This window comes from Mirounga angustirostris, unplaced genomic scaffold (genome assembly GCF_029215605.1).
Source record: "Mirounga angustirostris isolate CCGP_5_RB_7025 unplaced genomic scaffold, mMirAng1.0.hap1 SCAF_2, whole genome shotgun sequence".
Classification (NCBI taxonomy): domain Eukaryota; kingdom Metazoa; phylum Chordata; class Mammalia; order Carnivora; family Phocidae; genus Mirounga; species Mirounga angustirostris.
This window is the reverse complement of record NW_026991710.1, coordinates 166450828-166477568: the sequence shown is the minus strand read 5'-3', so window position 1 is coordinate 166477568 and position 26741 is coordinate 166450828. Positions and strand designations below refer to the sequence as shown.

General features: G+C 36.5%; 1 protein-coding gene across 1 annotated transcript in view; it reads left to right on the top strand.

Annotated features, from left to right (window-relative positions):
* Window positions 1–26741, top strand: part of LOC123840618 (A disintegrin and metallopeptidase domain 3-like) — a 130987-nt gene that overhangs the window by 41103 nt on the left and 63143 nt on the right. Inside the window, exons 7-11 of the mRNA XM_064583833.1 lie at window positions 2304–2369; window positions 9297–9368; window positions 9606–9769; window positions 10955–11036; window positions 12994–13130. Of these exons, the coding sequence (XP_064439903.1) occupies window positions 2304–2369; window positions 9297–9368; window positions 9606–9769; window positions 10955–11036; window positions 12994–13130 (521 nt within the window). The remainder of the gene's footprint in view (window positions 1–2303; window positions 2370–9296; window positions 9369–9605; window positions 9770–10954; window positions 11037–12993; window positions 13131–26741) is intronic.

Sequence of the window (26741 nt, the reverse complement as noted above, 5' to 3'; positions counted from 1 at the left end):
GACTATAAGAGTGTCTAGCAAAGTCAAAGGAAACAAAGATAGTGACATTGTTAAGATGTTTGTTTCCCCCAGTTGATCTATAGATTCAGTGTAATCCCACTTTTGATAATTCCAGGAAACATTTTCATAGATATTAGTTTTCAAATTCATAAGGAAATGTAAAGATCTTAGAATAGTCAAACAGTTTTAAAAAGAACAAAATGGAGGAATTACATTACTTTTTTTTAAAGGGCAGATAGTACATATTTTAGGCTTGTGAGTTATATGATCTGTTGCTGCTACTTCACTCTATCTTTGTAGCATGAAAGCAGCATCAACAATATATAAACAAATGGGCGTGGCTTTGTTCCGGTAAGATATTTTTTACAAAACAGATGGCCATACCTTGGGTCATTGTTTGCTGACCTCTGCTATAGAGATATATACTGTACTATTGGTGTAAGTATAGACATATAGATCAGTGAAACAGAATAGATCAGAAGTAGACCCACATGCTATTGGCAGACTGATTTTCCACAAAGGTGCTAGGGACTATAAAAGGTTAAAGAATGATCTCTTCAATAAATGTTGCTGGAAGACTGGACATCTGTAGGGAATAAAATGAATCTTGACCCTTATTCACAAAATTGAATTAGAGTGTAGACTTAAATGTCAAAGCTAAACATAAAATTTCTAGTAGGGAACTTAGGAGAAACCAAAATAATGAGCCATAAGCATGTGAAAAGCTGTTCCACATTAATCATCAGGGAATTGCAAATTAAAACCTCAGCAAGATATCAGCACAGACCAACAAGAATGGAAACAATGGAAAAGACAATACCAAATATAGGCAAAAATGCAGAGCAGTTAGAACTCTTATTAATTCTTGGCGACAATGCAGAACAATCAAACTACTTTAGAAAGCAATCTGGTACTTTTGTATTACTTTACACACCCACAATTATCATACAACTCAGGTATTCTAAATATTTCTAAATATTTCCCAAGAACAATGAATATAACTATACAAAGATCTGTACATAGATATTCATAGCAGCTTTATTTATGATAGCTAAAAGGTCTAAATAATCCAAAATATTGCTGACAGAAAAAAGCTGAAATAAAACAAAAATATTTATTGGGGTCTCAGAATTACAATTCAGTGAGCACAGATTTCAGTAGCAACCCAATTGTGTCCCCCTAGGGAACAAAAGTGAAGGTTTTATTTTAAAGACAAAAGGGGATGCTTGCATATGTTGTTTACAAAGATTTTGATTGTTGTTGGCAGAAAAGTAAACTAGGCTAAACATAATTGATTCCTAAGGCTGTCACTAAACAAAAATTTGTTACTATAGCAAGTTGCAGATAAATTTGTGCAGAGTCCTAGGAATATTTAAGGCTGCGCCCAGTTCAGAAGTTCAGGGTACTACCCAGTGAGGATGTGTATATGGCCTACCTCCTTAATGGCCTCCAGTTCCATTTTCAAACCCCTTGACAAAAGTGACCCCATTTTATTCCACCTTTCACATCATTGACAGGTAAATGCATAATCAAAATTTAGTGTATTTCTAAAATGGCACACTACTTAGCAATAAAAACTAATGAATTACTAATAATCACAACAACATGGGGGAATGCTGAGTAAAAAAAGTCAGATATAAAAGAGTACACACTATATGATTCCAGTTATATAAAATTCTGGAATAGATTATTCTAAGCTATGGTGAGAGAAAGTAGATCCTTGGTTGCCTTCAGCAATTGCCTTCGGCAATTGACTTGGAAGAGCAAGTTAGAAATTACCTCTATCTTACTTATGGAAATTGTCACATGGGTATTTACATCAGTACCAATTCATGTAACTGTATTTTAAAATGGACACATATCATTACGTGTAAGCCACAAGTTAATGCAGAATTAAAATAATGAGAAAATAGAGGAAACATTTGGAGGACAGTCGATTAGAGTTTATTTAGGTTGGGGAAGGGTCTTGGAAGAAGGTTTTGAGAGGAAGGAAACATGGGTTCTCCCTCCAGTAACTTTTTGAGGATTTTAATTATCAGGAATAAAATCTTCTGATTTGTTCCTAAAATTTGTATTTGGAATCTGCTTATTTATTCAGTGGACATTTATTCTCTTTTTCTAATTATCTATATCTTGATGAATCTGTATCTGTTTTTCTATGTATCTATACCTTTCTTTGGGTATGTATGTATATATATGTGTATATATACATATATATACTTATATAATGTTCATGATAATTACAAACAATATAAGAATTTTAAACATGTTTTATTTAACTCACAATGTCCTCTGTTTCACAGGAAAAGTCAGATGTTGCACTATTGAAAAGAGTTCTGAAAATACAAATTGTTATGGATAAAGCCTTGGTATGTATTATTGATATACGTCATCATATCTTTGTCTTGTGTTTAAGTTCAAAGGGAATATGAAAAAGAAACTTGCTTTGTTTGCAATGTAGATATTTCACTCTGTTCACAGTATGTACTTCCGGATAGCAGGACAGAACAAAAAAGGTTGTCAATTGCTTTTACATTGACATACAGGGGCCAATATTTATGGTATTGATTTCCAAATCAGTATAGAATTCTAGCAATAATATATAACTCTGTATGTATGCAAGGTTCTACTACACTATAATCTATTGGATTACAGCTAGCTATAGATATTTTTAAATCCACTCATGGTGAACTCTTCTCCTTAAATCAATTTCCATTTTATTTTATTTTATTATTATTTTTGATTTACATTTTAAAACAAGCTATTTCGTTTATTACTCAGTTAAAGATCCTTATTGTTAAATATTATCTTTTATGAGATTACCTTATGCTGTATAATTGCTTGAGTTCTCTAGTGGAAGTTCTGTATTTCAAAAATGAGATTTATTCATAGGAATATCCATTTAGTTATGGAAATTCTTGTTTATACAGTCAGTTTGAGCAAAGTCATATGAGTAGCAACTTAAAAAATCAGATTTGTCCATTATCACTGATAATTTTTGCATAAAGTGTCTCAATGAGAGTCATAATGTCATGATTTTGTTCATAAAAGAAATATTTAAAAAAATAAAAGGAAATATTTAGATCTTTAAATAATTAAAAAAATCAGTAACAGTAAAGAATAGACAGACAAAAAATAATAAAGAAAAAACACACATAGTTTTATAAATCAGGGGGTAAATTATATGCAGACATGTTCTGTTTTTAATGTATACATGTGTATATTCATATACCTTTGTCTTATATATGCTATTTTGTAAGTTATTTTATAATGTTTTCCCACATATTAATGAAATATATTATTTCAATTTAATTTTGAAGTTCCCATAGTGTCCAATTAATCTATTTAATATAATTTAATTTACTAACTGATTTACTAAGTGCTCTATTTGTGTTCCTTTCTAGTCTTTGTTGCTTTTTGTCTTTTTTCCCCCTACTCAGAGAGTCCCCTTTAGTATTTCTTACAGGGCTAGTTTAGTGGTCATGTACTCCTTTAGTTTTTATGTGTCTGGGAAACTCTTTATCTCTCCTTTTCTGAATGACAGTCTTGCTGGATAAAGTATTTTTGGCTGCATATTTTTCCCATTTAGCACATTGAATATATCCTGCCATTCATGTCTGGCCTGCCAAATTTCTGTGGACAAATCTGCTGTGAACCTGATCTGTCTTCCCTTGTAGATTAAGGACTTTTTTTTTTTTTCCCTTGCTCCTTTCAGGATTCTTTCTCCATCCCCTCACTTTCCATCTGCAGGTTTCTTTAGGTTTAAAATGAGTCTCCTGTAGGCAATATAGAGATAGGTCTTGTTTTTTTTATCCATTCTGACACTATAGGTCTTTTGATTGGAGCATTTATTCCATTTACATTCAGAGTAGTTGTTGATAGATATGAATTTAATGCCGTTGTATTACTTGTTAAGTTATTGTTTCTGGAAATTTTCTATGTTCCTTTCTAGTCTTTGTCACTTTTGGTCTTTTCTTCCCACTCTTAGAGTCTCCTTTAATATTTCTTGTAGGGCTGGTTTCATGGTCATGAACTCCTTTAGTTTTTGGTTGTCTGGGAAGCTCTTTATCTCTTCTATTCTGAATGATAGCCTTGCTGGATAGAGCATTCTTCGCTACATATTTTCCCCATTCATCACATTGAATATATCATGCCACTGTCTTCTGACTTGCCAAGTCTCTGTGGAGAGATCTGCTCCTAGCCTTACTGGTCTTCCCTTGCAAGTTAGGGATTTCTTTTTCCTTGCTGCTTTTAGGATTTTTTTCCCTATCTCTATATTTTGTAAATTTTACTATGGTATGTCTTAGTGTTGGCCTGCTTTTATTGATTTTGATGGAAGTTCTTTGTGCCTCTTGGATTTGGATGTCTGTTTCCTTTCCAGATTAGGGAAATTTAGCTATTATTTCCTCAAATAAACTTTCTGCCCCTTTCCCCTCTCTTCTTCTTCTGGTACTTGTATGATATGAATGTTATTACACTCTATGGAGTTGCTGAGTTCCCTAAGTCTACATTCATGATCCAATATTTTTCTTTCCCTCTTCTTTTCAGCTTCATTATTTTCCATTATTCTATATTCTGTATCACTTATTCTTCTGCTTCTTCCATCCTTGTGGTCATTACATCCAGTTGGTTTTGCATTTAGGTTATAGCATTTTTTATTTTGGCCTGACTTGTTTTTAGGTCTTTTATCTCTGTGGAAAGGTACTCCCTGGTGTCTTCTATGCTTTCCTCAAGCCCAGCTAATATCCTTATGATTGTTGCTTTAAATTCTGGACCAGGCATATTACTTATATCTGTTTTGATTAGATCCTGTGACATTTTCTTGTTTTTTCTTTTGCGATGAATTCCTCCATTTTGGTATTTTGTCTAGGTTTCTGTCTTTTTCTGTGTGTTAGAAAAGCCTGTTATGTTTCCTGCTCCTGAGAGTAATGGCCTTATAGGGCCTGGTGTTTCAGGAAGTGTCTTTGGTGTATGCTGTGTACACTCTGATGCTGTGTTTTGGCTGCTCTTTCCTTCAGGTCAGCCCTCTGCAGTTTCTCCTTGCCTGCAATGGGGAGTGTTTGGACCTTGTCCAGAGTGTGGCAAGTTTTAACTAGGTGTACTCTGGTCTTCCTGTTAAAAGAGGCCTGATGATATTTCCACTAGAGCTGAAGCTTTATAACACTATGGTCAGTAGACTTGGTGCATATAGAGGTTTTTGCTGGTCTTCTGGGGTAGGGAACTGCTGCTCTCAGGCACACTTGCCCTAGTTAAGAAGCACCAGCAGAATGTGAGCAGGCATGGTTTGTTGTAATTGGCTCAGGTCTCTATTGTTGATGGGGCTATGCCGTTCACTGAAGTCAGTCTGTGCTGATGGGTATGGGAGAAAAGTGGCACTGGCCTTGTCCCTTGTCTCCAGAAAGGTGAGTTCACACCCACCTCTGTACAGGAAGCCCTCACAGAAGAGCAAAGTCTCCTCTTATGTGTCAGAGGCATCTCTCAGTTCCCTACCTTCTCCCTGTCTGTGTCTGGGTTATCTGCCTGCCAGGTAGTGCAGTGCACCTGTGTTTTATCTTAGACACACTGGATGAATTTCAAAATTCCAAACTTTAGGAACCTGTTGTGGTACAGACCCATGCTGGTCCTCTGGGAGAGGGTCTTGCTGGGCTGGGGCTTGTGCCAGTTTGTCCCAAAGGGGCAGTCACACCGATGCACAGGAGCTGGGAGTTTAGAGTAACACACAGCAAAAAACCTGAGTCCAGGTTAGCCACCTTGGCAGGTGTCTGTGCCCCTATGCTTAAGGGGCAGGGGGGGGCACATGGTGCCCACCAGTTCTTTTGTCTCTGATAGGCAAAGCCATCTATTCGAGATACACTCCAAAAAGAGGGAATGTCTCTCCCAGTGCATCTCTGGGGATCTTCAGATAGCACCATCAGCTCCTGGCATCTACCCTCCTTCTCCATAGGAGCACTGCGGCACCCACTGGGCTCCACACCACCCACAACACAGAAGTATAAAACTCCAGTCTTTGAGTTCCGCTGGTTGTAAAAACTTAAGATAATCAGCCTCTTTTGTTTTCCCAGTCAATGACTTTGGGGAAGAGTTTTCCCTCTGTGATCCCCTGTGCACTGCTCTCTCTCTCTCCTTCTCTGTCTGTCTGTCTATCTCTCTCTCTCTCCCCTCTCTCCATGAGCAGGGCTCCCTTCCTTCTGCAGCACCCATGATTCTTTTCTCCCCAAAACTGTGTCTCCACACCTCTGACCCTGCATGATGTGACCTCTTCTCTCCCTCCAGTCATGCAGTTTGTTCTGTCAGCCCTCAGATCCATTTCTTGGGTGTTTAGAATGATCCAGTATTTATTTAGCTGTGTTCCAGGGATGAGGCAAACACAGGGCCCTCCTACTACTCTACCATCTTAACTAACCCTGGGGATTTAGATTTCGATTTTTGTTGTTACATGGGGAATAATACTATTTGGCCTAAAACTAAGATCACAAGTAGTGGCATTATGCTTTGCCACAGCCACTCCCACGAGGTTATTAACATTAAATCTAGACAGCTTATTTTCCTCTCTCCACTTAGCTAGATACCTTCTTACCATTCCAATAACAACAGAAGGCATTTTCAATACAAATGACATCATGCAAAACAAAACAAAACAAAGAAACCCAAAACTATGACTAAAAACTCCAAGAGTTCCTTAAAATATGCTATGATTAGTATTTCTTCTTTTATGTTTAATTTATCTGTCTTCAATTTTAAAGTCTGGTTCTGTAAACAGAATATTGATAGGTCTTTTTTCTCTATTCAGTCAGATAATCTGCCTCTTCATTAGAACATTCAGTTGAATTATGTATACCAAAGTTACTGATAACTATGGATATAGGTTAAGTGCTGCTCTCCTATTAGTGTTCTATTTGTCCCATCAATTATTTACTCCTCTGTTCCTCCTTTATTACCCTTGGATTAGTAGGTTATTTTCAGCATTTGTTTTTATTTACTATATTGTTTTCTCTGCTATACCCCTTTATCCCCTACCTTTTACCCCAGTGGTTTCTCTAATGGTTCCAATGAACATTCCTAACTTTTTACAATCTAGACTTAATGTTATACCACTTCACATACAACGTAAGAGCTTTTACAACAGCGAAGTTCCATAGAACCCCTTCGTGATGTTAGTGTAATATATTTTTATTTCTTCATATGTTATAAACCACAAGATGAATTATTTTAAATTATTCAACTGTTTAAAGAAATTAAGGAAAGGAAAAAAGCATTTCATTTTTTTCCCACATTTTAATATTTCCAAAATTCTTCATTCCTTCTTGTAGGTCTGTGTTTCTGATATTTTTGTTTAGCCTATTGATGAAGTCTCTTCAACTTTTGTTCATATGAAATTTTTATTTTATCTTCATTTTTAAAAAAGATTTTATTTATTTGAGAGAGAGAGCACTTAAGCAGGGGGAGGGGCAAAGGGAGAGGGAGAAATAGATTCTCGGCTGGGAAGGGAAGCCTGATGCTTGAAACCAGGACCCTGAGATCATGACATGAGCTGAGGGCAGATGCTTAAGCGATTGAGACACCCAGGCACCCCTTACCTTCATTTTTTAAAACATCTTATTTGGAAATATTTTCAAGCTTTCATAAAGGTTGTAAGAATAAGAATAATGGAAGAACACCTATATTCTCTTTTCTTAGATTTATTGTTTAACGTTATATCCCATTATCTCTTGTGCTCTCTCTATTTGAAAGTAAGTTGTAAATTGCATCATGGAGCTTTTAGAGAGTTATCCATGTAAGTAAAAATAACATCATTAAAATACTTTTTATCAAGTATTACTATAAGTATTTTAATCAAATAACACTGTATTACTATATTTTAATTGCATTGTGGTTGGGCAATGTGATCTAAGTGACACTTATGTTTTATAGTCAAATAACTATTTTATGGCCTAATATAAGTCAATCTATGTAAAAACACCATTGTATAGTTGAAAAAAAAATCTCATTGTTTTATATAAACTTTTATATATACATATCTAAATTTTGCTTTAATTTGAAAACTCTTGTATTTATTGTTAATTTGTCTGCTTGATCTAGTAATGATTAAGAGAACTATGTAAAAATCCCTTATAATTTTGTTAAATTTTGTTTTATACGTTTGGTTGCTATGCTATTAGTTATAGTCAAGTTTAGAATGCTTCCATCTTTCTTGATAATTGAATATTTTATTAATGCACTGTGATAATTATTATTTCCACTTTTTGCTTTTAAGCTTTTTTAATGTAATTATCATATGACTTATGCTTTTTGTCTATTATTTTCTTGGTATATATTTTCATCCTTTGACTCAATATCTCTATGTACTCATAATTTAGAGGTTTTTATTTTAATTTGCATGTAGTGGATTTTTTTTTAAAGTTTCATTTACCTAGTATTTGGTCTGTTGATAATTTGTGATTATTGACATATATGGATTTATTTCCATAGACCCATTTTTGTATTCTTTTGTCTTGCTTTTCATGTATTCAGTTTTGCAAAGGATCACCTTCACTCATATCACACATTGCTGCATTGTGTAAATATACAATATAGTTTATTGGGAAAGGTTACATACAGAGAAATAGCAAAGTATAAATAGTCTCTAAGGACCTAGGAGGATAAAATCTCTTTTGTCCAAATCAGAGAACTGTATCGATTATATTTTATTTTCTGTTAGTAGTTTTTGGCAGACTTGCTGAAGATTATTGAAGATAGAAAGTTGCCACTTTTTATGTTTTCCGCTAACACTTAGAAATGTGTACATACACATAATTAAAAATATTTAGAGAAAATATTATGATTTATGTTCCTTTGAATGAAGACATATTCTTGAGATTACTAGCTGTAATGGTCCTCAGAGCTCTGTGTTTAGAAACCACACTGTTTATCAGGATACATTGTCATCTCTTAGTGGGATGAAGACAAATGATAGCAGCATACTATAGTAGAAAAAAAAAAAAGACTTACTAGTTTAGTTAGTTGGGGACTTGAGTTCTGGTTCTTACCCTCAGTAGTTCTGCAATCTTGTAAACTTAACTTTTGACTCTTAATTTCTGTATGTGTGAAGAGGAAGTTAATGACAACCTTCTTATTTTAAGATTATTGATTAATATATAAAGTCTCTAGGTTTATGCCTAAAACTTACTAAGTACTTGGTAAACCTTAATATTTTTTTCCTTTCACTTGAACACTGCATTATTTTAACATTTTATATCCATTTAAAATGTGATAGTTCAGTAATTTTCACTAACAGTTAAACAAAATTTGTCTTTCAGTATGATTATATGGGCTCTGAAGTGGCAGTTGCAGCTGAGAAAGTTGTCCATATCTTTGGTCTAATCAACACTGTAAGTATTTATGTTTCATTTAAGTAAGAAACATTCCTATTAATGCAGTAATACTGTTTGTACAAATAGCATATCCAGTTTTTTAAAAATGTAATCCTACCAACTGGTTTCATTCATCAATGAATAGATTTCATTTCCAAAAAGGAGTAAATTGAATATATTAGCATTATGTATAGAGATGTAATGTTATATTTATGATTACCTAAAAACTATATATTATGTATCTTCTGTTTTCAGATGTTTTCCCAGCTCAACATAACTATTATACTAACTTCTTTGGAGCTCTGGTCAGATCAAAATAAGATTTCACTTAGCGGGGATGCTAATGAAGTACTACAAAGATTTGTGTCATGGAAAGAATTTTTGTCTCAAAGGTCCCATGATATGGCATACTTATTAATGTAAGTACCTTATTTGTATTGACATAGGGTTTGTCAAATTATTTCATATGTTAGCTATCAAGATTATATACAAAATGTGTTATATGTAATGATAAGACACTTCAAAAAACGTTATATGCATACTGTATTGACAAATTGCAAAATATAAAATTCTGAAAACAATGTAAGACACTAAGTCATAGTGGGTCATTATTCTCCACTAGGCTTTTTATCTATGGAAATGTAAGAAACTTGAAAATTTGGAAAGCCTTGAGATAAACAGGGGTCCTCAATGATTTTAAAGATTTTCTCAGAGGTAAATAATTAAAACTATCATTTGAACTTTAAACACAATGTAAATTAGTTAACAGAATGCAATAATTGCATATAATGCTGGTTAAAATACTATATATCAAATTAGTAATGTGGTTACCATCCGGTATAGCTATACTGACCTAAGGTGCAGCTATTTAACTACTTACACTATTTTTTTCAAGAGTCTTTATATAGGTTCTGTTAATAGTTTGATTACTGAGATGGAAATAATAAAAATTCTGAAGATCTGAATAATATGCAATATATTTATTAATCTATTGGTGTTTCCTGTGGAATTTAGGGTCAGGTTTGTGGACTCAGGAGCTACAATAACTAAGGACTGAAATGTATGAGGACACTTGCTACATTCTCTTTTTTTTCTTGATGAGTCTACTGAGTATTCTCTTTGTCTCCCTGTCCTCTAATCCAACATTTTTTTACATGGTTTAGGGGTTCACTATATGCAAATCATGGCAGTGAGCTGTCCTGACTTGTACATCTTCAAATTATATCTATCCAGTGGTGGCAACAGTGGTGATTAATGTTTTGGAAGGATTAGGCACCACTTGGTTTTGGACTGTGTATCATATAATGTTAAAGTAGACTTTAGAACTTAACTTTGTAGGAACTGTGGGAGATTACCCAAATACAAAATGATTGAAAGCATGAGATGTGATATGTAATATTTGTATTTAAAAAAACACATAGCTTTATTGAGAAATCCAATTCTTAAAAGGTCATTAAGTTAGAATCATGGAACACTTCATCTAAAACTAATGATGTAATGTATGGGGATTAACATAAGAATAAAAAAAAAAGTAAAAAAAAAAGGTCATTAAGTTAGTAGTAATTTAAAATGCATTTATTCAGAAGAAAAATTTTATTATTTAGTTATAGGGACCATCTTAATTATGTGGGAGCAACATATCATGGAATGGCATGCAATCCAAAGTTTGCTGCAGGAATTGCTCTGGTATGCATTTTATTCCCATCTATTCAGTAATTATATAATGTTTTGAAATATCTACTTCAAGGAAGAAAATATGTATAGTATATCTGCCATGATGTTTTTACAAATTTTTCTAAGAGTATGCTTTTTTTTTTTTAGATTTTGAAACTCAAATGTTATAATTTTAAAAGTTTTTTGCTATTGTGGTAAAATGCAAATAACATAAAATTTACCATTTTTACTAGTTTTAAATGTACAATTCAATAGTGCCAAGTATGTTCACATTGATGTGAAACAGATCTTCAGAACTTTTCATCTTGCATAAATAAATATTTGTACTTTTTGACGTACGTCCCCCATTTTCCAGAAAATCTAGCTTCTGGAATCCACCATTCTACTCTCTGTTTCTGTGAGTATGACATTTTTAAATTCCACATATAAGAGAGATCACATAATATTTGTCTTTTTCTGTCCAGCTTGTTTCACTTAGCATGATTTCATCCAGGTTCATCCATATTGTTGCAAATGGCAGGATTTCATTCTTTTTATGGCTAAATAATATATATATGTGAATTTAATATACATGTGAACATTCATATGTGTATGACATTTTTTAATCCATTTATCAGTCAGTGGACACTTAGGTTATTTCCATTCCTTGGCTATTGTGAGTAATGTTGCAATGAACATGGGAGTGCGGATAGCTCTTCAAGATACTGATTTCAATTATTTTGGATATATACCAGGAGTAGGTATTTGCTGGATCATGTAGGAGTTCTATTTTTAATATTATGAGGAATCATCATACTTATTTTCAGGGTGGTTGCACCATTTTATAATCCCACCAGCAGTTTACATTTTATATTCATCACATCTTTATCGATACATTATTTTCTGTTATTGTTGTTTTTTAATAGCAGCCATCCTAAGTGGTATGAGGTGATATTTCATTGTGGTTTCGATTTGCACTTCTATGATTACTAGTGATATTGAACATCTTTTCATATACTTTTTGCTTTTTGTATATTATCTCTGGAAATAATATCTACTCAAGTTCTTAGTCTTTTTTATTTTTTATTTTTTTTACCATATAATCCAGCAGTTGTCCTCTTCAGTGTTTCCCAAATGAGTTGAATACTTTTATCTGCACAAAAACCTGTGTGAATGTTTGTAGCAGCTTTATTCATAATTGCCAAAGATTGGGCTCAACCAAGATGTCCTTCAAGAGATGAATGGATAAACAAACTGGAGTAAATTAATATAAAGGGGTACTATCCAATGATTTTTTTTTTTTAAGTGAGGCATCAAGCCATGAAAAAACTTAAGTGCATAGTGGTTAGTGAGAAAAGCCAATCTGAAAAGGCTACATACCATATGAGTCCAACTATATGACTTTCTGAAAAAGGAAAAACTGTGGAGATAGTAAAAAGATTATAGGTTGCCAGGGGTTTGTGTCTTGTTGCCATTCTTACTTGCCATGTGTGCTTTTTTTTTTTTTTTGAAGACAAAAATTCTACTTACAAAGTGTAATAGTATTCTGCCTTTAAAAAAATTAATTTGACTCTCTTCCAAAACTATTTCTGAAGTCAAAACCGATTACAAATTCAACCCTTAAGAATCTGTGTATTTTTTTATCTAAGTGTTCATTAAAAAATAATATAGTTACTGAAACAGTGCATATTCTTCTCAAAAAACTTTTAAAGCTTATTGGTATTTAATATGTAATAAAAGCATATGATAGCATTAATCTTATTTAGGTATATGTCAGTGCCATTTGGATTAAAAATACAATAACCCAAAAAGAAAAACAAAATTTACCCATTTTTTCTTATTTTCCATATCCCTAAGAAAATAATGAGCTTTGGCATAGTAGTTTCTTAAATCTGTATTTGCATTTAGGTAATATGGTCAAAAAGAAAAGATCAAAGAGGTGAAGAAATAATTTAGGCAAAAATTGTTTTGTTTTGTTTTTTGCATTTAGTATCCACAGGTGATAACTTTAGATGCATTTTCAGTTGTTATGGTACAGTTGCTTGGAATTAATCTGGGATTAACATACGATGATATCTACAATTGTTACTGTCCAGGAACTACATGCATAATGAATTCTGAAGCAATGTAAGATTTTATTTTTATCAAATCTATGTCTTCTTCTGGGAAATGTTTGTAGCAGTCACTGTTATATAATATCTTGCAATACAACTTGAGTAAGAATATTTTTTATTAAAGACAAAATGTACTTGTTTAAACTTATTTATTTATTTTAATTTTTTTATTTCAATTCAGTTAACATATACTGTATTATTAGTTTCAAGGGTAGAATTTAATGATTCATCAGTTGCATATAATACCCATCATCATTATATCAAGTGCCCTCCTTTAGTACCCACCACCTAGTTACCCCAGCCCCCCACCAGCCTCCCCACCAAAAACCCTCAATTTGTTTCCTAGAGTTAAGAATCTCTTGTGGTTTGCCTCCTTCTCTGTTTTTATCTTATTTAAAGAGGAGTATTTGATGTTGTACAGAATGTACTTAGGGGTTGGAGCAAGATGATGGAGGACTAGGAGACCTAAATTTCATCTGGTCCCAGAAATTCAGCTAAATATTTACCAAACCATTCTGAACACCTACAAACTCAACAGGAGATCGAAGAGGAGAATAGCAGCAATTCTATGAACAGAAAAGGGACCACTTTCTGTCAGGTAGGATGTGTGGAGAAGTGAATCCGAGGCAATATCTGAGAAGATAGACCACTGGGGGTGGGACGTCACTCCAGTGGCTAAGCAGGGGGTAGAACCCTTGCTGGGACAGTGTGGTCTCAGGACCCTCGGGGTCATAGAAAGACCAGAGGGTGCATGAGTGTGGCAGAGTTCCCAGCTATCAGAGCAGGGAAACTGACTGCAAAGACAGCCGAGGAGTGGACTTTTAGCTCAGGGTTGCCATAAACTGTGATCCATGGCACAGTCAGGCCACTACTCTTCCAGCATGGACCCAACAAGCAGCAGGTCGGGGGAGACTCTCCTTCCTCCCCTAGGAGGAGTGGCATAGGTGTGCACCACAGGAATCTGCTCGGTTTGGAGACTTCAAACAGGGTTGTGTGCCAGAGATAGAAACGCTTGGTCACAGGCCAGGTGAGCATGGAGTGCAACCAGAGACCAGGGAGACAAGAATGACTGACTGCTTTTCTCTGAGGGCACACTGAGGAGTGGGGTCCTGAGCTCTCGACTCCTATGGGGCCAGAGACTGGGAGGTCACCATTTTCATTCTTGTCCTTTAAAGCTGTATGGAAAGCCTTCAGGGAATGAAAGCTACCAAGAGCAAACCTGAGCAGATTATTTACCCTGGCCCCTGGCAAAGACATTTGAGAATCACTGCAACAGGCCCCTCCCCCAGAAGATCAGCAAGAACATACAGCCAAGACCAAGTTTACTGATCAATGAGAAAGGCAAACCTCCAGCACTAGGAGAATACAGCACATAGAATTCATAGTTTTTTCACCATGATTCTTTAGTCTTTCAAAAGTTAATTTTTAAAATTTTCTTTTTCTATTTCTTTTTTTTTAAATTTTTCTTCTTTCCTTTTTCAACCAACATCTTATCAATTCCTTTTTAAAAATCTTTTTTAATTTTCATTTTTACGGTTATATTCTATCCTTTCATTGTATTTAACCTTATTTTTTGTATATATGTTTATCTTTCTTTAAAATTTTGGGATAGAGTTTCTTCTAACAGACCAAAATACCCTAAATCTAGTGTATGGCTTTGTTCTAGTCTCCTGCCTGATCACATTCTCTCCTTTTTTTTTTTTTTTCCTTTCTTTTCTCCCTGGTTTCGGGTCTCTTCTGATTTGTCTAATGTATATTTTTCTGGGGTCATTGTTACCCTTTTAGCATTTTGTTCTCTCATTCATCTATTCTCTGAACAAAATGACAAAACAGAAAAACTCACCTCAAAAAAACAAAAACAAAAACAAAACAAAACAAGAGGCCATACCAACTGCCAGGGACCTAATCAATGGGGACATTATTAAGATGTTACTTTTGGGGTCTCTCTTTGCTTAGAGGACCCCTTTCAATATTTCCTGTAGGGCTGGTTTGGTATTCACAAATTCTTTTAGTTTTTGTTTGTCATAGAAGCTTTTTATCTCTCCTTCTATTTTCAGTGACAGCCTAGCTGGATATAGTATTCTTGGCTGCATATTTTTCTCATTTAGTGCTCTGAATATATCATGCCAGTCCTTTCTGGCCTGCCAGGTCTCTGGATAGGTCTGTTGCCAATCTAATGTTTCTACCATTGTAGGTTACAGATCTTTTGTCCTGAGTTGCTCTCAGGATTTCTTCTTTGTCTTTGAGACTTGTAAGTTTTACTATTAGATGTTGGGGTGTTGACTTATTTTTACTGATTTGGAGGGGGGTTCTCTGTGCCTCCTGGATTATGATGCCTGTTTCCTTCCCCAAATTAGGAATGTTCTCTGCTATAATTTGCTCTGATATACCTTCTGCCCCTCTCTCTCTTTCTTCTTCTTCTGGGGTCCCAATTATTCTAATGTTGTTTTGTCTTATGGTATCACTTATCTCTCGAATTCTGCCCTCCTGATCCAGTAGTTGTTTATCTCTTTTCCCAGCTTCTTTATTTTCCATCATTTGGTCTTCTATATCACTGATTCTCTCTTCTGCCTCATTTATCCTAGCAGTTAGAGCCTCCATTTTTTATTGCACCTCATTAATAACCTTTTTGATTTCAACTTGGTTGGATTTTAGTTCTTTTGTTTCTCCAGAAGGGGATTCTCTACTACCTTCTATGCTTATTTCAAGCCCAGCTAGTATCTTTATAATTATCATTCTGTATCTAGGTCTGACATCTTAATAATATCCCCATTGATTAAGTCCCTGGCAGTTGGTATGGCCTCTTGTTTTGTTTTCTGGTTTTTTTTTTGGGGGGGGGGTGATTTTTTCCATCTTGTCATTTTGTCCAGAGAATAGATGCATAAGAGAACAAATGCTAACAGGGTAACAACGTCCCCAGAAAATATACAGTAAACAAATGAGAAAAAAACCTGAAACTGGGGGAAAAGAAAGGGAAAGAAAGAAAAAAGAACAAAAAGGAAAAGGAAAAAAACAAACAAACAAAAACAAACAAACAAAAAACCAAAACAGAATATGATCAAATATGATCAGGCTGGTGGATAGGTCAGGGCCATAGACTAGATTTTGGGCATATTTTGTTCTGTTAGAAGAAAGTGCCTCCCAAAATTTTAAAGAAAGAAAAGTTATATATGTAAAAAATAAGGGTTAATACGATGAAGGGTGGAATATGAGTGTAAAGATGAAAATTATAAAAGTTTTTATAAAAAGAATTGATAAGATAAGAAGTTGGTTGAAAAAAGAAAGAAGAGGGTTAAAAAAAAAAAGGAGAGAATGTGATCAGGCAGGAGACTAGAAGAAAACCATACACTAGAGATTTAGGGTCTATTTTAGTCTGTTAGAAGAAACTGTATCCCAAAATTTTAAAGAGAGAACAACTTATATATATATATATATACCAAAAATAAGGTTAACTACTCTGAAGGGATAGAATATGACTCTAAAAATTAAAAATAAAAAAGAGTTTTTATAAAAGGGATTGATAAGATGTTGGTTGAAAAAGGGAAAAAGAAAAATTAAAAAAAATAACGTTAAAAAAAATTAACTTTGAAAGACTAAAGAGTCATGGGAAAAAAGCCATGAATCCTATGTGCAGTATTCCCCTAGCATTGGAGTTCTGCTGTTCTCATTGATAAACTTGGTCTTGGCTGGCTGTTTTCACTGATCTGGGGGAGGGGCCTGTTAACGTGATTTCCAAAAGTCTTTGCTGGAGGTGGAATTGCCCCACCCTTGCCAGGTCCGGGCTAAGTAATCTGCTTGGGTTTGTTCTTGGAGCTTTTGTTCCCTGCAAGCTTTCTGCACAGCTTTGGAGGACAAGAGTGAAAATGGCAGCATCCCAATCTCCACCCTGGAGGAGCTGAGAACTTGGGGGCCCCACTCCTCAGTGAGTTGCCAGAGAAAAGCAGTCAGTCACTCCTGTCTCCCCGGTCTCCAGCTGCACTCCGTGCTCACCCGGCATTTCTGTCTCTGGCACCCGACCCCGTGTGGAGTCTTTAAACCCAGCAGATCCCTGCGGTGCACTCCCACGCCACTCCTCCCAGGGGAGGAAGGGGAGTCTCCTCGGATCTTCTTTTTTTGGGTCCATGCTGGAAGAACAATGGCCTGACTGTGCCACGGATCACGGTTTATGGCAACCCTGAGCTGAGAGCCCACTCCTCAGCTCCTTCTCTGCAGCTGGCTTCCCTGCTCCCATACCTGGGAGCTCTGCCACACTCAGGCACCGCCGGTCGTTCTGTGACCCCAAGGGTCCTCAGACCACACTGTCCCAGCGAGCATTCTACTCCCCACTTAGCCACCGTAGCGACGTCCCTCAGTGGAGCAGACTTCTAAAATTTCCAATTTTGTGCTCTGCTGCTCTATCACTTGTCAGAAGCGGCTGACGGAGGCCCCCACCCCAAAGTCTATCCTCCTGAATATTGTCTCGGATTCACTTCTCCAAACGTCCTACCATCCAGAAAGTGGTTACTTTTCTGTTCAGAGTTGCTGCTATTTTTTTCTTCGATCTCCTGTTGAGTTTGTAGGTGTTTAGAATGGTTTGATCCCTATACAGCTGAACTCGTGGGACCAGACGAAATCCAGGTCTCCTACTCTTCTGCCATTTTGCTTCACCCCACCCAAATTAGATTTTAAACCTAAGACTATAATAAGAGATGAAGAAGGACACTGTATCCTACTTAAAGGGTCTATCCAACAAGAAGATCTAAGAATTACAAATATCTATGCCCCTAACATGGGAGCAGCCAATTATATAAGCCAGTTAATAACAAAATCAAAGAAACACATCAACAATAATACAATAATAGTAGGGAACTTTAACACACCCTTCACTGAAATGGACAGATGATCTAAGCAAAAGATCAAGAAGGAAATAAAGGATTTAAATAACACACTGGACCAGATAGACTTCACCGACATATTCAGAACATTCCATCCCAAAGCAACAGAATACACATTCTTCTCTAGTGCCCATGGAACATTGTCCAGAATAGATCACATCCTGGGTCACAAATCAGGTCTCACCTGTTACCAAAAGATTGGGATCATTCCCTGCCTATTTTCAGACCACAGTGCTTTGAAACTCGAACTCAATCACAAGAGGAAAGTTGGAGAGAACTCAAATATGTGGAGGCTAAAGAGCATCTTACTAAAGAATCAATGAGTCAAGCAGGAAATTAAAGAAGAATTAAAAGAATTCATGGCAGCAAAGCAGTCCTAAGAGAAAAGTATATAGCAATACAAGCCTTTCTCAAGAAACAAGAAAGGTCTCAAGTACACAACCTAACCCTACACCTAAAGGAGCTGGAGAAAGAACAGCAAATAAAGCCTAAACCCAGCAGGAGAAGAGAAATCATAAAGATCAGAGCAGAAATCAATGAAATAGAAACTAAAAGAACAGTAGAACAGATCAACAAAACTAGGAGCTGGTTCTTTGAAAGAATAGGATTGATAAATGCCTGGCCAGACTTATTAAAAAGAAAAGTGAAAGGACCAAATAAATAAAATCATGAATGAAAGAGGAGAGATCACAATAAAAGAAATACAAATAATTATAAGAACATATTATGAGCAACTATATGCCAGCAAATTAGATAATCTGGAAGAAATAGATGCATTCCTAGAGATGTATCAACTACCAAAACTGAACCAGGAAGAAATAGAAAAACTGAACAGACCCATAACCAGTAAGGAAATTGAAGCAGTAATTAAAAATCTCCAACAAACAAGACCCCAGGGCCAGATGGCTTCCCAGGGGAGTTCTACCAAACATTTAAAGAAGAATTAATACCTATTCTTCTGAAACTGTTCCAAAAAATAGAAATGGAAGGAAAACTTCTAAACTCGTTTCATGAGGCCAGCATTATCTTGATCTTAAAACCAAAGACCACACCAAAAAAGAGAATTACAGACCAATATCCCTGATGAACATGGATGCAAAAATTCTCACCAAAGTATTAGCCAATAAGATCGAACAGTACATTAAAAGCGTTAGTCATCATGATCAAGTGGTATTTATTCCCGTGTTGCTAGGTTGGTTCAACATCCACAAATCAGTCAATGTGATACAACACATTAATCAAGGAAAGAACAAGAACCATATGATCCTCTCAATAGATGCAGAAAAAGCATTTGACAAAGTACAGCATCCTTTCTTGATTAAAACTCTTCCCAGTGTAGGGATAGAGGATATATACCTCAGTATCTTAAAAGCCATCTATGAAAAACCCACAGCAAATATCATTCTCAATGGAGAAAAACTGAGAGCTTTTCCCCTAAGGTCAGGCATACAGCAGGGACGTCCACTATTACCACTGCTATTCAACATAGTACTAGAAGACTTAGCCTCAGCAATCGTACAACAAAATGAAATAAAAGGCACCCAAATCAGCAAAGAAGGTGCCAAACTCTTACTCTTTGCAGATGATATGATACTTTATGTGGAAAACCTAAAAGACTCCACCCCAAAACTTCTAGAACTCATACATGAATTAAGTAAAGTGGCAGGATATAAAATCAATGCACAGAAATCAGTTGCATTTCTATACACCTACAAAACAGAAGAAAGAGAAGTTAAGGAGTCAATCCCATTTACAACTGCACCCCAAACCATAAGATAGTAGGAATAAATCTAATCAAAGAGGCAAAGTTCTGTTGTACTCAAAACTATGGAATACTCATGAAAGAAATTGAGGAAGACACAAAGAAATGGGAAAATGTTCCATGCTTATGGAAGAACAAATATTGTTAAATTTCTCTGCTATTGTTAAATTTCTAGGTACTTATGCTAACTAGAACAATCTACACATTTAATGCAATCTCTATCAAGATTCCATCAACTTTTTTCAAAGAAATGGAACAAATAATCCTAAAATTTGATTGGAACCAGAAAAGACCCTGAATAACCTAGGAATGTTGAAAAAGAAAAGCAAAGCTGGTGGCATCACCATACCACAATTCAAGTTCTATTACAAAGCTGTTATCATTAAGACAGGATGGTACTGGCACAAAAACAGACACATAGATCACTGGAACAGAATAGAGAGCCCAGAAATGGACCCTCAACTCTATGGTCAACTAATCTTTGACAAAGCAGGAAAGAATGTCCAATGGAAAAAAGACAGTCTCTTCAACAAATAGTGTTGGGAAAATTGGACAGCCACATGCAGAAGAATGGAACTGGACCATTTCCTTGCACCACACACAAAAATAGACTCAAAATGGTTGAAAGACCTTAATGTGAGACAGGAATCCATCAAAATCCTAAAGGAGAACACAGGCAGCAACCTCTTCGACCTCAGCCACAGCAACTTCTTCCTAGAAACATCACCAAAAGCAAGGGAAGCAAGGGCAAAAATGAACTATTGGGACTTCATCAAGATAAAAAGCTTTTGCACAGCAAAGGAAACAATCAACAAAACCAAAAGACAACCTACAGAATGGGAGAAGATTTTTGACAATGATATATCAGATAAAGGGCTAGTTTCCAAAATCTATAAAGAACTTACGAAACTCAACACCCAAAGGACAAATAATCCAATCAAGAAATGGGCAGAAGACGTGGGCAGACATTTCTGCCAAGAAGACATCCAAATAGCTAACAGACACATGAAAAAGTGCTCAACATCACTCAGCATTAGGGAAATCCGAATCAAAACCTCAATGAGATACCACCTCACACCAGTCAGAATGGCTAAAATTAATAATTCAGGAAACAACAGATGTTGGCGAGTATGCAGAGAAGGGGAACCCTCCCACATTGTTGGTGGGAATGCAAGCTGGTGCAGCCACTCTGGAAAACAGTATGGATTTTCCTCAAAAATTTGAAAATAGAGCTACCCTAAGACCCAGCATTTGCACTACTGGATATTTACCCAAAAGATACAAATGTAGTGATCCCAAGGGGCACGTACACCCCAATGTTTATAGGAGCAATGTCCACAATAGCCAAACTATGGAAAGAGCCTAAATGTGCATCAACAGATGAAGGACAAAGATGTGGTATACATATGCAATGGAATATTATGTAGCATCAAAAAACGAAATCTTGCCATTTACAAGATGCGGATGTAACTAGAAGGTATTATGCTAAGTGAAATAAGTCAAATAGAGAAAGACAATTATCATATGATCTCACTGATATGTGGAATTAGAGCAATAAGACAGAGGATCATAGGGGAAGTGATGGAAAAATGAAACAAGATGAAACCAGAGAGGGAGACAAACCATAAGAGACTCTTAATCTCAAGAAGCAACCTGAGGGTTGCTGGGGTGGAGGGGGTTCGGAGGGATAGGGTGGTTGGGTGATGGACATTGGGGAGGGTATGTGCTATGATGAGCACTGTGGTTTGTGATGACTGATGAATCACAGACCTGTACCCCTGAAACAAATAATACATTATGTGTTAATAAAAAGAAAAAGGAAAATGTGCTTAATATTTCTACATTCGATGTTACAGAGAACGTGAATGTTGATGATGACTTTCTGGGGGTTTACTAGAGTCTCGAGATGAAATTCATTCGTTCTAAAAGTATGTATTAAGCATCTACTGCTTTGCAGGATCGTGTTAGTCCTATAAATGGCTAACAAGATAATATGTCATAAATATCTTAACATAGCAGGGTCTGAAAATTTAAAAGTAGACCTAGAAATAAACAAAGTATAAACAGCTTATTATAGGTGCCAACAAATAAATAAATAGGGAACATATGGGGAGAATAAAGTTTCTGATAAAGGAAGTTTTCTGAGGAAATAGTTATGAGGGATATGAATTTGGTCATGTAAAGAGCTTGTTGAAAACTTTCCAGGCAAGCAAATTGATACTTGATTCGCAAGAAGCTTGAAAAGCTCAACAGACTAGAATAAGGATATTGAGAGATGGATAAAAAAAAAAAAAAAAAAAAAAGAAATAGCTGGAACTATAAGGAAGAATGTTTTGGACATAAAAGAAAGTAAAATACAATGAGGCTAAAGCGTAAGTCAGGGGAGGAAGGCAAGGTGATTCAGGAATGTGTATGAAAGAGTCTGATTATACAATCAGGATGCAAGAGTTGGGATTTTGTGATAAATGTTAACCAAATACATTTTAAGTTGATTTATGCAGTATGGATAGTAAAAATTATCTTAAAATGAATTAAAATATATCAGAGGGAACAATATAGTAATATTTTGGAGATGATTCTCATAATAATCTATAGTAGTTTATTAAGATTGAGAGAAAAAAGGAGATGTGAAGAATTATTTGTAGACTTTTTGATATCATAATTATTAACCGATACTGAAAAAGGCAAGTATTTTAGGAAAGCAGAAAAATGAGGAGAAGTCTTGAGGGTAGTTTATGTTAATTTGGGGATTACAAGTCATCCATTAGAATTAAATGCACAGTTATATAGGTCCTGATCTGAGGACAAGGAATTTACAATGTGTGAGCCATCACTGTATTGGTGGAAGTTAAAACCATGAACAGGTCGTTTGAAAGAGTGATAAGGGTACTTCTCATATTTACAGGCTTAGTAATTGAGGAGAAACCAGTGATATGCCATGAGAAGAAACAGGAAGGAAGAAAATATTAGAAAGAAGGACCAAGATAATGGAGTCTTACCTAGGGAGGAATATGTTTTAGGAATAAGGGAGAGGATGGAAATCAAATGGTAAAAGTATCAGCATAGTATTTTAGCCTCCCCCAATTCTCTCACAAAATACAGAGTGAAACTAGAAAAACAAACTAAGAAGCAAAAGCATATTCCACAAGTTTCCCAAACTGAAATGCACCAAAAATATCAGCAGCTGGGACCAATCCACTGACAAAGAACTAAGTAACCAGAAGTAGCTGTGTAGCAGGAAATAAAATAGGAGGACAATAAGAACTCTAAAAGTCTTACTGACCTTATAAATCATTGACTAAGCCATACACTAAGAAGTTGTCCCTACTGAGACTGTAAGCTCATGTCATTGCAGGAGCCAGAACTGGTGGGGATATAGCAAATTGTAGGTAAGAGCAAAGGGGCTGTGAATATTTCTTAAGATGTTAGCATTGCCTTGATCTCTGCTCTTAAAAAAAAATCTAGTAATACTAATAGCACATGTATCACCCGGATCATGTTTTAAAAGTACTATTCCTCACTAAAAAGAACTGGGGCACTTTGGAGGAATGATTGATTCCAGTTATAAAGCAAAGAAAATAAAAATGAGCTTGGAACATGTTGTATGAAAAAATTAAGAGGTGTTTAAATAATTATGGAGATTTACCAAAGGGACACAAAGCCAGCTCCCAATAATTAAATATGTGGGAATCTGAATGTTATAAATAATAGTGATAGTAATGGATTATAACCCATTTTAGTATTTCTCTCCTGATAATTATTAACTAATAAGAAGAAAAAAGTAATTTCAGAGTGAAAACTAGCAGATACACCTTAATCAACTAATCAAAATGACTATCATCAGTAATATAACAAATTGAAATCCTGTGCCATTTGTTAGGATGCAATGACACAGACTGAGCAACACTCCTGTGATAGTGTTGTCAAGATGCATAACCTCAGTTTAATTATGAGGAATATTTTATAATCCTAAACTGAGGGACATTCTACCAAATAGTCAGTCTGTAATCACAAAACTTTCCATGATCATGTAGTCCAACAACAACAACAAAAATGTAGGTAACTAAACTTAGGAGACATGAGAATTAAACACAATGTTTGAGGAGGAGCTAAAATGGCAGCATACTAGGAAGACCCTAGGCTTGTCTAGTACCTGGAACACAACTAGGTAACTATCAAACCATTCTGAACACCCAAGAAATCAACTTGACAACTGACAGAACAAACTTCACAACTATAGGGAGAGAAGAGGCCACATGGAGATGGTAGGAGGTGCAGAGACACGGATTGGGGGAGAAATGGATTCCAGGTGCTGCAGAGGACAGGGAGCCATGGTAGCAGATAAAGGAGGGGTAGGGAACACACAGGGAAGCAAACAGCGAGAACACTTCCCCAAATCCATTGGCTGAGAAAACCAGAGGGGCTGATTTTTGTGAGGTTTTGCAACCAGCAGGGCTCAAAGACTGGGATTTTAGAGGATGGCCAGCAGAGCTGGAATAGAGCCCTGAGGGCACTGCCCTACTCCTGGGGAAAAGACAGGCAAGCACCCTGGGGGCAGACAGCAAGTGATTGGGAGGATCACCTAAAGGTGCACAGGGGAGAGATGTTCCCTTGTCTGGAGCTCATCTGTGAGAGGTGGTGGTCACAAAGATGACCCTCTGGGGGCAAAAGAGCTGGCATGCACCATTTCCTACCCCAACCCCAACCCCACCCCCATGCCCTCATCCCCCTCTCCCCTGCATAGGCACAGAGACACCTGCTGGGGGAGGCTAACCTGGATGGACACTGGCTGTTTAGCCTGCTTGCTCCAAAGCCCATTTCCCTGCCCTTTAGTGTGCCTGCCTTCTCAGTCAAACCTGCATTCATCCCAGCAGGGTCAGACCCTTGCCCAAAAGACCAGCATAGGCCCCCACCATAGCACATCCCTAAAGTTTGGAGTTTTAAAGGTCAGTAGGCTTCATTGGGATAAAGCCCATAGTGCACTGTGCTGTTCCAGGCAGGCAAGCAACCCAGAGACAGTGTGAAAACAGCAATCTGAAAAACACCTGGCACTTGAGAAGGGAGATTATTTGCTCTTCTAGGAGTGCTTCCCTGAGAGCAAGCATAGAGACCCCTCTCTGGGGATAAAGGAGCTGGCTTCCTTCCCCTGCCCCATAGCATAAAATAGCTTCAGTAAACAGCACAGCATGGATACTGGCTGCCTAACCTGCTTACACTAAGTCCCACCCACCTGCACTCTGCTGGTACTGCTTTTCTCAGGCAAGTGTGCCTAAGTCCCAGCCCAGCGGGGCCCCTTCCCCACAAAACCAGCAGAAACCCCTGCATGCACTGTCTCCTGAACAGAGTTCTGTAAGGCTTTTGTCCTAGTGGAAGTAGCATCAGGTATTATTTAACAAGCAGACCAGAGCACATCTAGTTAAAACTTGCCACACTCTGGACAAGGTCTAAACACTGCCCACTCCCACCAAGGACAGCCTCTGCAGATGACCTCCTGGAAGGATAGAGCAGCCAAAACACAGCAGCAGAGTACATGCAGCACACACCAGAGACACTCTTTAAAGTGCCAGGCCCTGGACACTATATGACCTCCTCTTCATAAGGTCATTACTCTCAGGAGCAGGAAACATAACAGGCTTCTGTAATGCACAGAAGAAGAAACGAGACTTAGACAAAATGCCAAGACAAAGGAATTCATCTCAAAAGAAAGAGTAAGAAAAGGTCACAGCCAGATATCTAAGTGAAACAGATATAAGTAATATGCCTGATGGGGAATTTAGAGAACAATCATAAGGATACTTGCTGGGCTTGAGAAAAGAATGGAAGACTTCAGGGAGGCCCTCACCACAGAGATAAAAGCATTAAAAAATGATCAGAAATGAAAAATGCAATAACTAAGATTCAAAACAAACTGGATGTAATGACCACAAAGATGGAAGAAGCAGAGGAACGAATAAGTGATATGGAAGGGAGAATAATGGAAAAAAATGAAATTGAACAAAAGAGAGAAATAATAATTATGGATCATGAGACAGACTTAGGGAAATCAGTGACTCCACCAAATGTAATAACATTCATATTGTAGGAGTCCCAGAAAAAGAGTAGACAGAAAAGGGGGCAGAAAGTTTATTTGAGGAAATAATAGCTGAAAACTTCCTTAATCTGGGGAAGGAAACTTCCCTAATCTGGAATCCCAAATCCAGGAGGCACAGAGAACTCCCATTAAAATCAACAAAAGCAAGCCAATGCTAAGACATACTGTAGTTAAATTTACAAAATATAGTGATAAAAAATCCTAAAGCAGCAAGAACAAAAGAAGTCCTTAACTTAGAAGGGAAGACCCAGGGGCGCCTGGGTGGCTCAGTCGGTTAAGTGTCTGCCTTTGGCCCAGGTCATGATCCCAGGGTCCTGGGATTGAGTCCCGCATCGGGATCCCTGCTCTGTGGGGAGCCTGCTTCTCCCTCTCCTACCCACTTGTGCTCTCTCTCTCATTATCTCTGTCTCTCTCTCTCAAAAAATAAAAAAATAAAATCTAAAAAAAAAAAAAAAAAAAAGGGAAGACCCATAGGGCTAGCTGCAGATCTCTCCACGGGAATGTGACAAGCTAGAAGGAAGTGGCGTGATATATTCAACATGCTGAATGGGAAAAATCTGCAGCCACAAATACTTTATTCAGCAATGCTATCATTCAGAATAGAAGAAGAGATAGAGTTTTCCAGGGAAACAAAAACTAAAGGAGTTCTTGATCACTAAACTAGCCCTGCAAGAAATATTAAAGGGGACTGTTTGAGTGGGAAGGAGAGACCAAAAGAGACAAAGACTAGAAAGGAAAAGAGAAAATCTCCAGAAGCAACGACAAAACAATAATAAAATGGCACTAAAGACATATCTATCAATAATACTTTAAATGTAAATGGATTAAACACTGCAATCACAAGATAGGGTGTTAGAATGGATAAAAAACAAGACCCATCTACATGCTACCTACAAG